We start from the raw sequence: 12,950 nt of genomic DNA on the forward strand, positions 1-12,950 counted from the left end.
AAACAAAGAATTAAAAATAAAAACCAAATCAACCTAAAATGCTTATGTTTATATATAAAGGACATGCATGCCCCAGTTACGACAAAATGCAATTAAATACAGGAAGCAAAAACCATGCAAATTAAACAATATCCACAGTACAAGCAAAAAGTGAAAATTGACCAAAAATGGAATATTTAATGGTTAATTCAATAAGTGACACAAATGTGGCCCTAATTTCAGAAACAATTGCCACATGTTTTTGTCCATCCAATATTGTCTCCAAAACAACCCCATAAACACAAAATATTCTTGGTCGTCCTAATATGACCAAAAAGAATAGTAGAATCCCTAAAGGAGCTCTTGCAAGAAACACTTACCTCATCCTTGCAGTCAGATGAGTCCTCTAAACACAAACAATAACACAACCTCGACAATTGAAGCTATAATGTAAGGTAAACTAAGAATGATATGTGAGCCCTTATGCACATCAAATTTGGACACATTTACAAGTTTCTCACTATACGTAAATGTTTAGTTACAATAGATGATCCGTGATAAAACCATAATAAAAAGGTATATTTGACAGTGTGTCTACCATTCTTCCAACATTCCATGATCTCTATCAACCTGTAATACAAGATGAACACCATCCAATTAAATCATTCCAACAAAATCATTTGTCCATGATAAAGTTGTTACATTATAACCGCTAATTTTTCTGACAGACAATGAACTCCATAATTCATATTAGACAAGCAGAGAACACTGTAGAGTCTCTGCATACTGCACAATAGAAACTCGTAATATATAACAATCTGAGAAGAGAAACTCCAGATTTTAAGCAACAGCTTCAAGTATGTGGAATGAATTCCTATTCCATTCATGCATCTATCCATACCCTTAGTATCCCAAACACATTATCCTGGAAGTCCTAATATACCTCCTATCACCTTTGAGCTGATCATCCTCAGATTTGATGAAACTATCAGCCCAAAACACCCCCTCTTAAAGCCTAATGGTACACATTATAGACCAGAGTTGACATAAAAAAGACTACTCAGTGCCAATTTTGAAGAAAATTCTTTACCTGCATTGACATATGGCAAGTGGGGATAGTGAGCAGCACGTATAAAAATATTAAAAACTAAAAACAGAGTGACAAAGAATGTAATTTGCATAATCATAGTATGGTGAAGGGTAGACGCTTAACTTCTCAATTATAGTGAGGCTTATATCATTACATTATATACATAAAACATTGCTAAATGTTAACAGTCACCATATGACAGCAGCACATTAAAAGAGGGCAGCCTTAAGGCAGAAAATTTAATAAATGTTGTCACACAATAGGTTGTCAAACAGGACATACTATAAATTTGAACAACTTTGAGAACTATCAATCACAAATGAACTGTATGGCTATAAAGATGGAGCCCAATCAAAGGTTGAATAAATGAGCTCAAAAAACTAATCTGCTACAAATCCAACCAAGATCATTTACAATGACTTCCAGGTCTTACAAGAGAAAAATAAAAAAATTAATATTGATCAATAATAATATGATCTGGAACAAAATATTCCCCAAAAGACTGAAGATATTTTTTTTTTCTTTTTGCTTTTTTTTAAAAAAGGATTCATCTCCTACTTCTATATGTAGGACCATATCAGGTAGGGACTCTTTTTGCCTTAAAAAATGCAGAACCTAAGAGAAGAGAAAATACAAAGTTTCCATAGCAGCATCTGCTGCACAATCCAAAGCGTATTTTAGATAAAATAGCAACATCTTCATGTAAGCTACAACAAATTGGCAAATACTATTGCAAAATTCAACCCAGAAATCATGCTTCCTATTATTGCGAGGGAAATCAAGAGATAGCATCCAGTTCCTATATTTGACCACCAAATCAGAACATTTAAGCAATCTAATCTAATTAGAAAGAAAGGGAATCAGCCAGTTCATGTCTATCTCATGCCTAGCACAATCTAAAAGATGAGTACATGATAAATATAAACAAGAGAAAGATGAGTACAGGACCAAGAGAGGCCAAAGTTTTTTAACACTAAATTTTAAAGACACTGTGAACACACATAATTCTCTCATTACTGAAATTTTAGATTCCATATGCTATCATGTCATCTCAACTACAAATCTGCTATTTCTTCACCTAAGAAAATTTATTTCTTGCCAGATTTGACAAGAAACCCACTTCTTCAGGTGGGTTAAAATACCCAGTTGCCCTTCAGGCTTCGTTTGGAAGTTCATAGGTGAATGGAATAGAATGGAACGGAACGGAATGATCATAAGAGAATGGAATGAAATTAAGTAACCTTGATTGGATGTTTTAAAATAAAGGAATGAAAATGAATAGAATGTAAGTAATCTTGTTTGAGAGTAACATGGAGTGAATGAAATGAAATCATTTAATGACAATATTATTATTAGACCTCATATTTTAAAATAAATGGTTGAATATATAGGAGTATTTTGAGAGTTTTAATAAAAAATTTATTAAATTTCATTTCATTTCCTCCCATTCTTCCCAATTTTGGGGGAAACGAAAATTTAAGGTTTTAAGGGAATAGAGAGAAATAAGTATTCCCTCCTACCAATTCCATTCCCTCCTACTTAAACTCCCAAATAAGGGAATGAACTTTCCAATGTTTCCATTTCCTCTATTAAAACTCCCAAACAAGGGAAGGGAAGAATATTCTAAAATTATTCTTTTCATTCATTTCCATTCCATTTCATTCCCTCCTCCCAAACAAGGCCTTAATGTCAAGGAGAAGCTGAACTATGTTCTCTAGAAACCATTAGGTTTTGAACTTTTTCAGCACCCTCAGCCCCCAGGAAAAACACAACAGAATTGAGCACGGATTTGTATGTGCAGAACATAAATCACCATTAACTCCATTACAAGTCAACCTAGAGAGGCTAAGAAAAAAGATTCAGAAATATGAAATATAATACAATCCACCAACAATTTAAACTTGGGTACAGCAATTAACATTGACCCAGCATTTCATACCTCCAAAATCAGTAAGCACCTAATTGTACCTGCAGAAACACCCTTTGAAAACCATAGATACCAAACAAGTCATAAAAAACAAACAAAAGCATGCAACTGTTACATTTTTTTTGTTTGATCATGCAACTGTTACAAAGGGAAAAAAAAAAACCAATTATAATAAAAGGCACAGAACATATGAACATGAAAGATGGATAAATAAAAGTTACAGTCTCACAGAACACATATCATGGAGACAGTAATATTGCTGTTTTGTAGAGCACACAGGCAAGATTGCAATCCACATTCATCTAAAAAAGAATTGCACAATTAGGGAGAAAATGGTACATGAAAAAATAAAAAGAGGAAGAAGAAACAACAAATAAAAGCAGACGATAGTAGCAGACTATTGCCATAATAAATATGAAATTGATTCCTTATCCTACGACACCAATATTTGACATTGGTCAAATACGTCCAACCACCAATTCTGGATTAAAATTGACCCTACATGATAAATAATATGTAAATAACAAATTGTTGCCTGCCTTGAGAAAGTGAAACGCCGCCTTCATAGTGAGCATATAGAGCAGTCGTTAAATTTCTCCAAACTTGCCATGACATCTACAAACCAGTGAAGCACATGCAAATAAAAGGAGAATTCGCATAAAACAATTATGATCAATCTGGCTCCAATTATCAACACCCATAAAGAGAATAAAATTTGTGGCCATACTAAAACATTTCAATGGCATGTTCAACAGGTAACAGAAGATGACAATTAAATACGGCAAAAGCAACCAATCGGTAATCTAACTCACCTCAATTGGGGTCATCAATTCCGGTGGCTTCTCCCAACTAGACTGTTTCGTCCTCTTGTTGTAATAATATCTGGAAGAAAGCAAGATTTAGTCAGAGTGAGCTACTGAGAAAAGAGAATGCCATCAACCATATCAAAGATAAACTAAAATTCAAATCAGAATGCTGAACTATTACAATGAAGCATGAGGTCAATAACATTGCAGGAGACAAGCATAAATAATAAGACCTGCAGCCATAGCAATAAATTACCTTCTCCCATCAGCAGATGAATGCTCTTGCCAATCAGATGCGGACTGTTGATTAAGGCTAGGGACATTTACTGCCTGGATCCAAATTAGAAATTCCAAAACCATAACTAGTCAGTTTTCACAAAACAACAAAAATAAATAAGTCAACACACAAGGACTAAAGCCAGATACAAAAATCTATTAGTATTACATTGAGCAATTATCAGAAGCATATTTCAAAGTTTCTCATGTTACTGCTGAATTCCCATAAGGTGACTGCAAAATATCACTACCCTCCCCTCTCAAGTTATCTACCCTTCAATTCATACAACTGAATTTCCCTTAAGGTTATTGAAAATATGAATATCCACACCTCTCAAGTTATCTGCCTTTCACTCGGATTACAATTTTGTTAAAATTACTTAACATACATTGATAGGCTTACATTGAAAAAAGGCAGGAGAAATGATTACTGACGTCATTACATCATGGGATAATATTAAGGTTAAAAATGTCACAAGTTATATGGTGCAATAATCAGTAACCCAATCAAGTTAGCAGGTAAACCTAGTCTAAAGAAAAATTAGCAACCTGGTCAACAATTTTTAGTAATGCGTTAAAACAAGACTTGGATCAAATTGAGAGTTTGCTTTACCATGAGGATGCCAAGACAAGATTTGAAAACAATAAAGTAAATGAAAAAAGGGGGGGAGGGGGGGGGGGGGATATATATATGTATGTACGTAACAATGAAGTAAGACTACAATACAAAGAAAATCACCTTCTCCAAATTAATATGATATTAAAATGAATTAAATATTATTAAGAAATGTTATATTGCACTTTATGGGCAAGAACAAATTTTTTCAAGAAAGTTAAAAAGCACATCATAAAATAGTGAAACGCAAAGAAAAGCAAGGAGAAAATGAAGAACACTTACAGAATCCGTAGAAGGAATGACTGGAGGTTGTTGACCAGTCTGCTGTACTGGTGTCGCAAATGCTGCACTCTGACTTCCAGAGGACATCCAAGGTTGCCCTGCAACAGGTACAACAGGTGCAGGCATTTGAGACATTGGCTGGAACTGGGACGATGCACTAATATTATTTTGGTGCTGGCCAAAAGAAGATGGTGCAAACTGAAGAATGCAGAAAAATGTAAATAAGTGCCAAATCTAGGCCACAAAATCAAGCAAAGCACATATAACAGGAAAACCTTAGTGAGATCTCACAGTATATGATGAAGAGATAGGTATTCCTGAGCCAGGCATATGATTCACTAAAGCAGGGGCACTTTGTTGAGACTGCAGTGGCATAGATGCAAGCGGCCTATTTGTCTGACCATACGGCAGTTGTATACCCTGTGATGATGGCATAGCATGACCAGGCAGAGTTGGCCTTGAAGGTAACTGCTGAATTGGTTGAGAAAATTGTAGTGGCTGACTTGGACCAGTAGGCATTGCAACATTGGAGGGAAACCCCTGTCCCATAGGCCGAAACTGCTGAGATGCCGGTGGAACAAATGGCTGTCCTTGCTGTGTTGGAACTGGCCGAAACTGTAGCCAAAGAAATTTCCCATGACACAGTAACTCAAAACTCTTATAAAAGAACAGATGATAAAACTCACTAAACAAGGAAGGGAGAGGAAATTACTTGCATAGATAAAGATGAACCAAAACTTTGAGGACCCAAGGATCCAACTGAAGGAGGCCGAAGTGGCTAATCCGGAGAAAGAGAGACCAGGAACAAAGAATTAAAAAATAAAATAAATGCCATATGCCTTCATATAAAATCTAAATAAAGTGTAAGCATTTATATGAGATTAAAAATGATTTTCTATAAGCAAAGGTTCATTCAAAAATTATTTTCTTTAAGCAAATATTCATTCAAAAATGATTAATTGAGCAGACCAAAAATAAAAGAATAGGTTTAGAAACAATTCAGCTGACCACAATGTCAAGACAGAGCGAAAGTACCATGTTCACATAATCACATTCAAGTTAATTTTATTTGAAGAAGAATAAATTTTCAATCTAAAAAGGTAGGAAATATATTTTCATAATCAGAGGGATTAGAACAAAAATGACTGAGATACACAGATACTCAGAAAAAATTATCACACTTCAACCTACTTCTATGAAACCTTTGCCAGAGTCAACTTGTTTGAGATGAAAATAAACTCATACAGCTGAGTAAACAAAGCATATTCAAAGAGTTGTAACCACACCATAAAAATATGACAACAATAAATACATAACTTTGGGTGTATAAGGTTCAGATTCTGAGTTATAAAGCCAAAAGTTAAGTTTGCTACCTGTGAACCAGAGGACTGAGAGTTGTTGGCCATTTCACCACATAAGCAAGCCCCCTCAAATGGCTGAAAAATTAACAAGTCAGAAGGTTTTTTATTTATTTATTATTTTTTTTTTTTTTTAATTCAATAGCTAGGAGAGGGGGATTTGAACCTTGGATGTCTTTGCTAGAAACATCAAGAGGTACAAGGCTCTTGCATCAACAAGTAATAACATCTTATCAAAATCAATAAGATAACACAGTGCTACAGCCCCACAAACAGGAGAGCAATGTGCATCCATCTGCTTCTAAGAACTCAAATAATTTGGGCAAATGATATTGAGCTAATGAAAGAAAAAAATTCTAAGCCAACTTACACAGCCCATCATTGCAATATTTCTCTTAATGTTCCATTCAGGTCTTCAGTTTTATTAATAGGTTTCTGATCACAGCCATATGAACTATGAATAGTATTGTTAAAATTAGAACTCAAAACCCCAAGATCTAAGCTCAAAACTCATTTAAGGAAGAGCGCCTCAGGTACACTTTTTTGTTGCTTTTTGAAGAAGCACAAAGAACACCTAGGTTTGCTTTTTTAATTTTTGCTAAAAAAATATATGAAACATTAAAATTACCTACTTGATCTTGAAGGAAAAGACAAGGACCAGTGATTTATTATACAAACACTATTCTTAAGGTGTTATATTACACAAACAACTTTTTTGTTAACATATCAAAAAACACAAAAAAAAGGATAATTTACTATTCTTGTGCTTGTCTCTGTCTATTGAACATATCACAGTTATGTATTTTTATAAAACACGAGAACTATATAAAAATGTTACATATAAAATTTCTTTCTTTCTTTTTTTTTATAGGTAAAAAATGTTAAAGAAAAGGGAATTACGTATAAAATTTCTATGACTAGATTATTATCGTATTGTCCAATGATAATTGTTTTCAAATTTACTACATAAAAATTTAAGAAATTGAAATAACTTATGTAAAATTTGAACTAACGAAACTTTGTGCAATTGCACCATCTTAGCTAATAGGCAAAATATATTAATATTTTGAGTTTATTAACGTCTTCTATTACATGTTATTTATCTTTGTAGCAGAGGTTATTTATATTATTTTTGAAATATGTGCAGTTCATTTCAATCAAGGGTGCACTTGTACTTTGCTCCCAAGCTCCAAGAGGCCTATGAGCTTAAGTGCACTCAACGCTTTTACCAACATTGATTATGAAGTGGAAAAAAAAAAAAAAAAAATTTCTTATGGCTAATGTAACATTAGCTCTCTTTGTTTAATCTTATTATTTATTCCACTGATCATAGTGAAATGAGTTCTTTGGCATCTCTATCAATAGAGATATTAGTTATGCTTACTTCAAAGTTCAAACACACCCTTTTGATAAGTGATAAAATCCATTTTTAAAAAAATAAATAAATAAATAAAGGAGTGCAACCCTAGTTAATGGCAGGTATACAAGTGGAAAGTCCAGTTAAAAAAAATAATTAAAATTTATATGAAAGATGTTAATGAAAATTCAAGGTCCAAGAACTATAGAAAGTCAACAGTGGAATAAGCCTAAGAAGTCGAAGTCCAATCATACAAAGCCCTCCAGACTAAATACTTCAACTTCAAGGCATGCTTCTCTTTCCCTTCAAAGCACCAAACATTTCTTTCTCTCGAAAGACATTAGATTATACACAAGGAAACAGCATTCCAAATCTCTCCATTGCTTCTCTTACCAAAATGTCCTTTCCAACAAGGTAACGGCTTCCAAACTAAATACTTCAACTTCAAGGTATGCTTCTCTTTCCCTTCAAAGCAGCAAACATTTCTTTCTCTTAAAATACATTAGATTATACACAGGGAAACAGCGTTCCAAATCTCCCCATTGCTTCTCTTACCAAAACATCCTTTCCAACAAGATAAAAATTCCAACACAAAAGAAGACATTACCCAAGACACGCCAAACAAGCAAAATATCAAAGACCACAATTCCCAGGACACGCTCTCTCCCTAGCTTTTGCACATAAAGCACCAATCCAATATGATTAACCCTCACTTCCTAAGGTTACATGTAGCGAAGGTCTCACCTAATGACACACAATTGATGGAACATAAGCTTACCAACCTCCTCTTAGAGCCTTATATAATAACTCTTCACTTCGAAGCCTTGTGTCCTCAAAGGGATCCATTATAAATTGTCTCCCTCCCCGCAATGTAACTTTATAATATATAGGACAGCAATTAACTAATACATATCTTCGAATTCCCAATCCTGCACCTTTCTAATGAATAACGGGTTCAGTAAAAGATAAATCCACATTTCAAAAGAAAAAAACAAAAAAAAAAGGAAAATATATAAATCCTACCTGATATCAATCTTAAACCCCCCCCTCTCTTTCTAGAAATTCACTTTCACTAGATCATCCCTCCTAAGGTCTAGTTTGGGAGGAGGGAATAGAATGGAATGGAAATGAATGAAAATAATCATTTTAGAATATTCTTATATTCCCTTATTTGGGAGTTTTAATGGAGGGAATTAAAAGTTCATTCCCTTGTTTAGGAGTTTAAGTGGGAGGGAATGGAATTGGTAAAAGGAAACACTCATTCCTCTTTATTTCTTTAAAACCTCAAATTTTCATTCCCAAAATACCTCTATATATTCAATTCTTTGTTTTAAAATAGAGGTCTAATAGTAATATTGTCATAAAATGATTTCATTCCATTCCCTCCATATTGCTCCCAAACAAGTTTATTTACATTTCATTCATTTTCATTCATTTCCATTTCTTTATTTTAAAACATCCAATCAAAGTTATTTAATTCCATTCTTTTTCATTCATTTCCCTTACTTAAATACATTCCATTCCATTCAATTCATTTTCATTCCCTTATGATCATTCCATTTCATTCCCTTATGAACTCCCAAATGGAGCCTAAGGGTTGTCCCAACATTCTCAATTTTGCCATAATGCGCACATACATCACTTACCATTACCTATTTACATCAAAAGGCACACGCAACTCAATTGATAGCTTCCTTCATTGGTTCTCTTTATGAGCGGTCTTTTGCTTCGGGTTTCATAGATGGAAATTCTGTTCAATCTTTCAGAGTCAACTCATACGTAGATATTTTTCAAGTTGTAAATTTTTAGGCTGCTTCGTGTTTTTGTTTTTTTCATGAAGTAGTCTCTATTCAATAAACTTATTCTTACTTACCAAAAAACAAAAAATAGACCCACTCGCGCACGCACATCACTCACCATTCCACTTTTCCCAACTTAAATGACTCAAGAAATAATCATCAGAACTAAACACAAATAATTCAGACAACAATAAGTAGCTACATTCAGTATCTATATCTTCAGACAACCAAATTCAATAATGTTAATACCATTAAAAAAAAATTCTACAAGGTCGGGCTTCCTTAAAGGAAATCAGACAAAAATTCTGACCACCAAAAACCTAATTTCAATATTTCGTTTTTCTCTTTTGTCCTCTGTTTTCCCAGCAACCAAACAAAGAATACAAATTTCGCAATACAAACAAATTCGAAATAAAAAAAATTGGAATAGCAAAAAAAAAAAGTTGAAGTGAACTTACAGGCAGAGCAGAGGAGGAAGAAGCAGTGGGCAACAAGTACTGAACGAGTGCTTGTCGGTGAAGAAGAAGTGAAATAATTTTGATCTCTCAGTATCGGAATTCGGGTGCTAGGGTTTAAGAAAGTAGAAGGTGAGGGAGAGAGAGGGATTTATAAAAAATAAATCGTAGGAGAGAATGCTGGGAAATAAAAGAAACAAAAGAGAGAGATTAATTGTATTCCGAAAATAGCCCTAGAGATAGATGTGCGAAAAAATTCACACACAACGCGCCCCGTGACTCCAATCCGTCACTCCTGAGTCAAGACTCCTCGTGTATAAGTAACATCCATCAGTTATAAATTTATAATCAGAAAAAATTCATGTATATACGTGAAATAAAAGTAGGCGACAAAGTCTGTTTTAAACCTCACTTTTTTTAAATTTAGTTTAAGGTACAAATTATTTTTGTTCTGAAATTGAAAATGCTATAGTAAAATAATTTTTAAATATGTGAATAGTATTGTGAACCCGTAAACAGTGCATAAACAGTGTATAAACAGTATATTTTGTCTCCTACCCAGTAAATTCATGTGATGTTACTATTCACGCGTTGGGAAAAAAAAGAAGAAGCTAAAAAGGTGAACGCTCACTAAATGAAAAACTTGATTTTTAGAAAATTAAGTTGTGTGAAATCTATAGGGTCACGTTTTTCAGCTCAGGTCCAAGATGTATGGGACTTTAGACCAATGAGTCCAGTACAATGAATTTGTAGAGAGTGGGTCGAAGAGCTAGGTTTTAGTATATGGACAACAGTTAACACGGTGTTTTTCACGATCAAGCTGAGATGAATTGAGTTTATCAAAGAGGATTGGTCCTCGACACAGTCCAATGAGCTTTTTCTAGTGCCTCTTGTATGATAAGGGTTTCAATCCCCCACAATAGCCCCTCGAGATTCTTCTTTTCTTCCCCATGGGAGGAAAGGAGGATCTCGATGTGATGATTGCCCTTTCGTGCCCATTTTGCATTATTCCTGGTTGTGAGACATTCTTTTAGTTTATCCAAGCCGTGTTCCTGCTGTTTTGGTACATGAAGCGTGCTTTCATTAAGGTCTCTTTACGAGGTGACACAAATCCAACAGCTGAAGACTGTTTTGGAAATTGAGCGAGATTTGTCTCGCTTGTAATTCTTTCTTGGAGATTTGGGCGTATTGATTGTCACAAGGTTCGCCTCTTATATAAGACACATGGGGTGAGGTCGTTCTTCTTTATTCCCAGACCCTTGAGTTCTGCGGGAGTTTCAGGCTTTTAACTCTCCAAATGTTCCCAAGGACCCCACCAAGGTAGTGATTGAGATTTAGGGAGTGAAATGGTCAAGGATAAGGGTGAGGGTGAAGGAACCAAACCCTCTTCAGAAGCCACGGGCGTCTCCAAGATTCAGAATGACACAGTTAAGGCAAGGGAGGCAGAGGCCAAAGATATTTCTCCCCTTCGACTGGATAAGAAAGAAGTCTCTCTTCCTTCGGCCAAAATCCGAAACAGGTGTAGGTTGCATTAGATTTTTGGTGCGACAAAATTTGGATTTTATCCGGCGCCGTGTGTCACGCGTGTGCAGATTTGGGTTTTTCATCGCCAGTACCATCTATACTTGCTCAATTGCTGCTAAAGCAAGTATGTGGATTTGGCGTTTCTGCTTCTTCTTCTCTCCCATCGCCGGTGCCATCCATACTTGCTCGATTGCTGCTGGAGCAAGACTGAGGATTTATCGTTCCCGTGGACTGCTTTTTATAGTTAGCTTTTGATATAGGCTTGTCTAAGCCCTTTTATGTACACTGTACTTCTTCTCTATCTAATAAAAAGGCGACTTTATTTCATTTTGTGTACCTTTTCTTTTATGCAATAATTATTTTGTGAATGGGTGTGCTGGTATCTTTTCTTTTGAATAGTACTTAGAATTGACGTCGTTGATGGTAAAGAGTTGTCACCCTAAACTTATCAAAACTGTCGGGCACACCACTGCCAACCTTAAGTGAGTTAATTATATAGGACTAACCAGGAAAACAACCACATATTCTACATTGCGAATAGTGTGACCGCCCAAGGACGTGTAACTTAAAGTAAACAGTCCGAGGGAATCACCGAGTACTGAGGTTCTTTCCCACATTTCCGATGATGTTTATAGCTTTAACTTGCTTTAGGCGTCTGGGCCGAGGACTAAGGCATGATTGAATTTAGTTTAAATGCTTAGAAAGGTACCATCGCGTGTTAGTTTCCACAAAGCAGGAGGTTCGAGGACCATGCAAGACCTTTGTTCCGTCTAGGACTTAGGTTTTTGTTGAAGTAGTTAGTTTCCCCATAGGCTTGAGTTCGAGGACTATGCAAAATCTTGGTTCTGTTTAGTACTTAGACCTTCTTGAAGTAGCTAGTTTTCCCATATGTTTGAATCCGAAGACCATGCAAGACCTTGGTTCTGTCTAGTATTTAGGCTTTTCTTGAAGTAGCCAGTTTCCCCATAGGTTTGAGTCCGAGGATCATGCAAGACCTTGGTTCTGTCTAGTACTTGGATCTTCTTGAAGTAGCTAGTTTTCCCATAGGTTTGAGTCGGAGGACCATGCAAGACCTTAGTTCTGTCTAGTACTTTGATATTTTTGAAATAGCTAGTTTCCTTATAGGTTTGAGTTCGAGGTCCATGCAAGACCTTGGTTCTGTCTAGTACTTTGATCTTCTTAAAGTAACTAGTTCCCTATAGGTTTGAGTCTGAGGACCATGCAAGACTTTAGTTCTGTCTAGTACTTGGATCTTCTTGAAGTAGCTAGTTTCCCCATAAGTTTGAGTCTGAGGACCATGCAAGACTTTGGTTCTGTCTAGTACTTGGATCTTCTTGAAGTAGCTAGTTTCCCTATAGGTTTGAGTCTGAGAAGTAGCTAGTTTCCCTATAGGTTTGAGTCTGAGGACCATGCAAGACCTTGGTTCTATCTAGTACTTGGATCTTTTTGAAGTAGCTAGTTTCCCCATAGATTTGAGTCCG

The 12,950-nt window shown here is 35.3% G+C and overlaps 1 protein-coding gene across 1 annotated transcript in view; it reads right to left on the reverse strand.

The window, feature by feature from the left end:
* Positions 1-10,126, reverse strand: part of LOC115969893 (pre-mRNA-processing protein 40A) — a 30,643-nt gene extending 20,517 nt beyond the window's left edge. Inside the window, exons 1-7 of the mRNA XM_031089527.1 lie at positions 9,949-10,126; positions 6,350-6,412; positions 5,689-5,754; positions 5,268-5,591; positions 4,977-5,174; positions 4,059-4,132; positions 3,809-3,878 (exon numbers count right to left, since the gene is read on the reverse strand). Of these exons, the coding sequence (XP_030945387.1) occupies positions 3,809-3,878; positions 4,059-4,132; positions 4,977-5,174; positions 5,268-5,591; positions 5,689-5,754; positions 6,350-6,382 (765 nt within the window). The 5' untranslated portion in view covers positions 6,383-6,412; positions 9,949-10,126. The remainder of the gene's footprint in view (positions 1-3,808; positions 3,879-4,058; positions 4,133-4,976; positions 5,175-5,267; positions 5,592-5,688; positions 5,755-6,349; positions 6,413-9,948) is intronic.
* Between the last annotated feature and the right edge of the window lie 2,824 nt (positions 10,127-12,950).

The sequence above is a fragment of the Quercus lobata genome, chromosome 12 (assembly GCF_001633185.2).
Source record: "Quercus lobata isolate SW786 chromosome 12, ValleyOak3.0 Primary Assembly, whole genome shotgun sequence".
Classification (NCBI taxonomy): domain Eukaryota; kingdom Viridiplantae; phylum Streptophyta; class Magnoliopsida; order Fagales; family Fagaceae; genus Quercus; species Quercus lobata.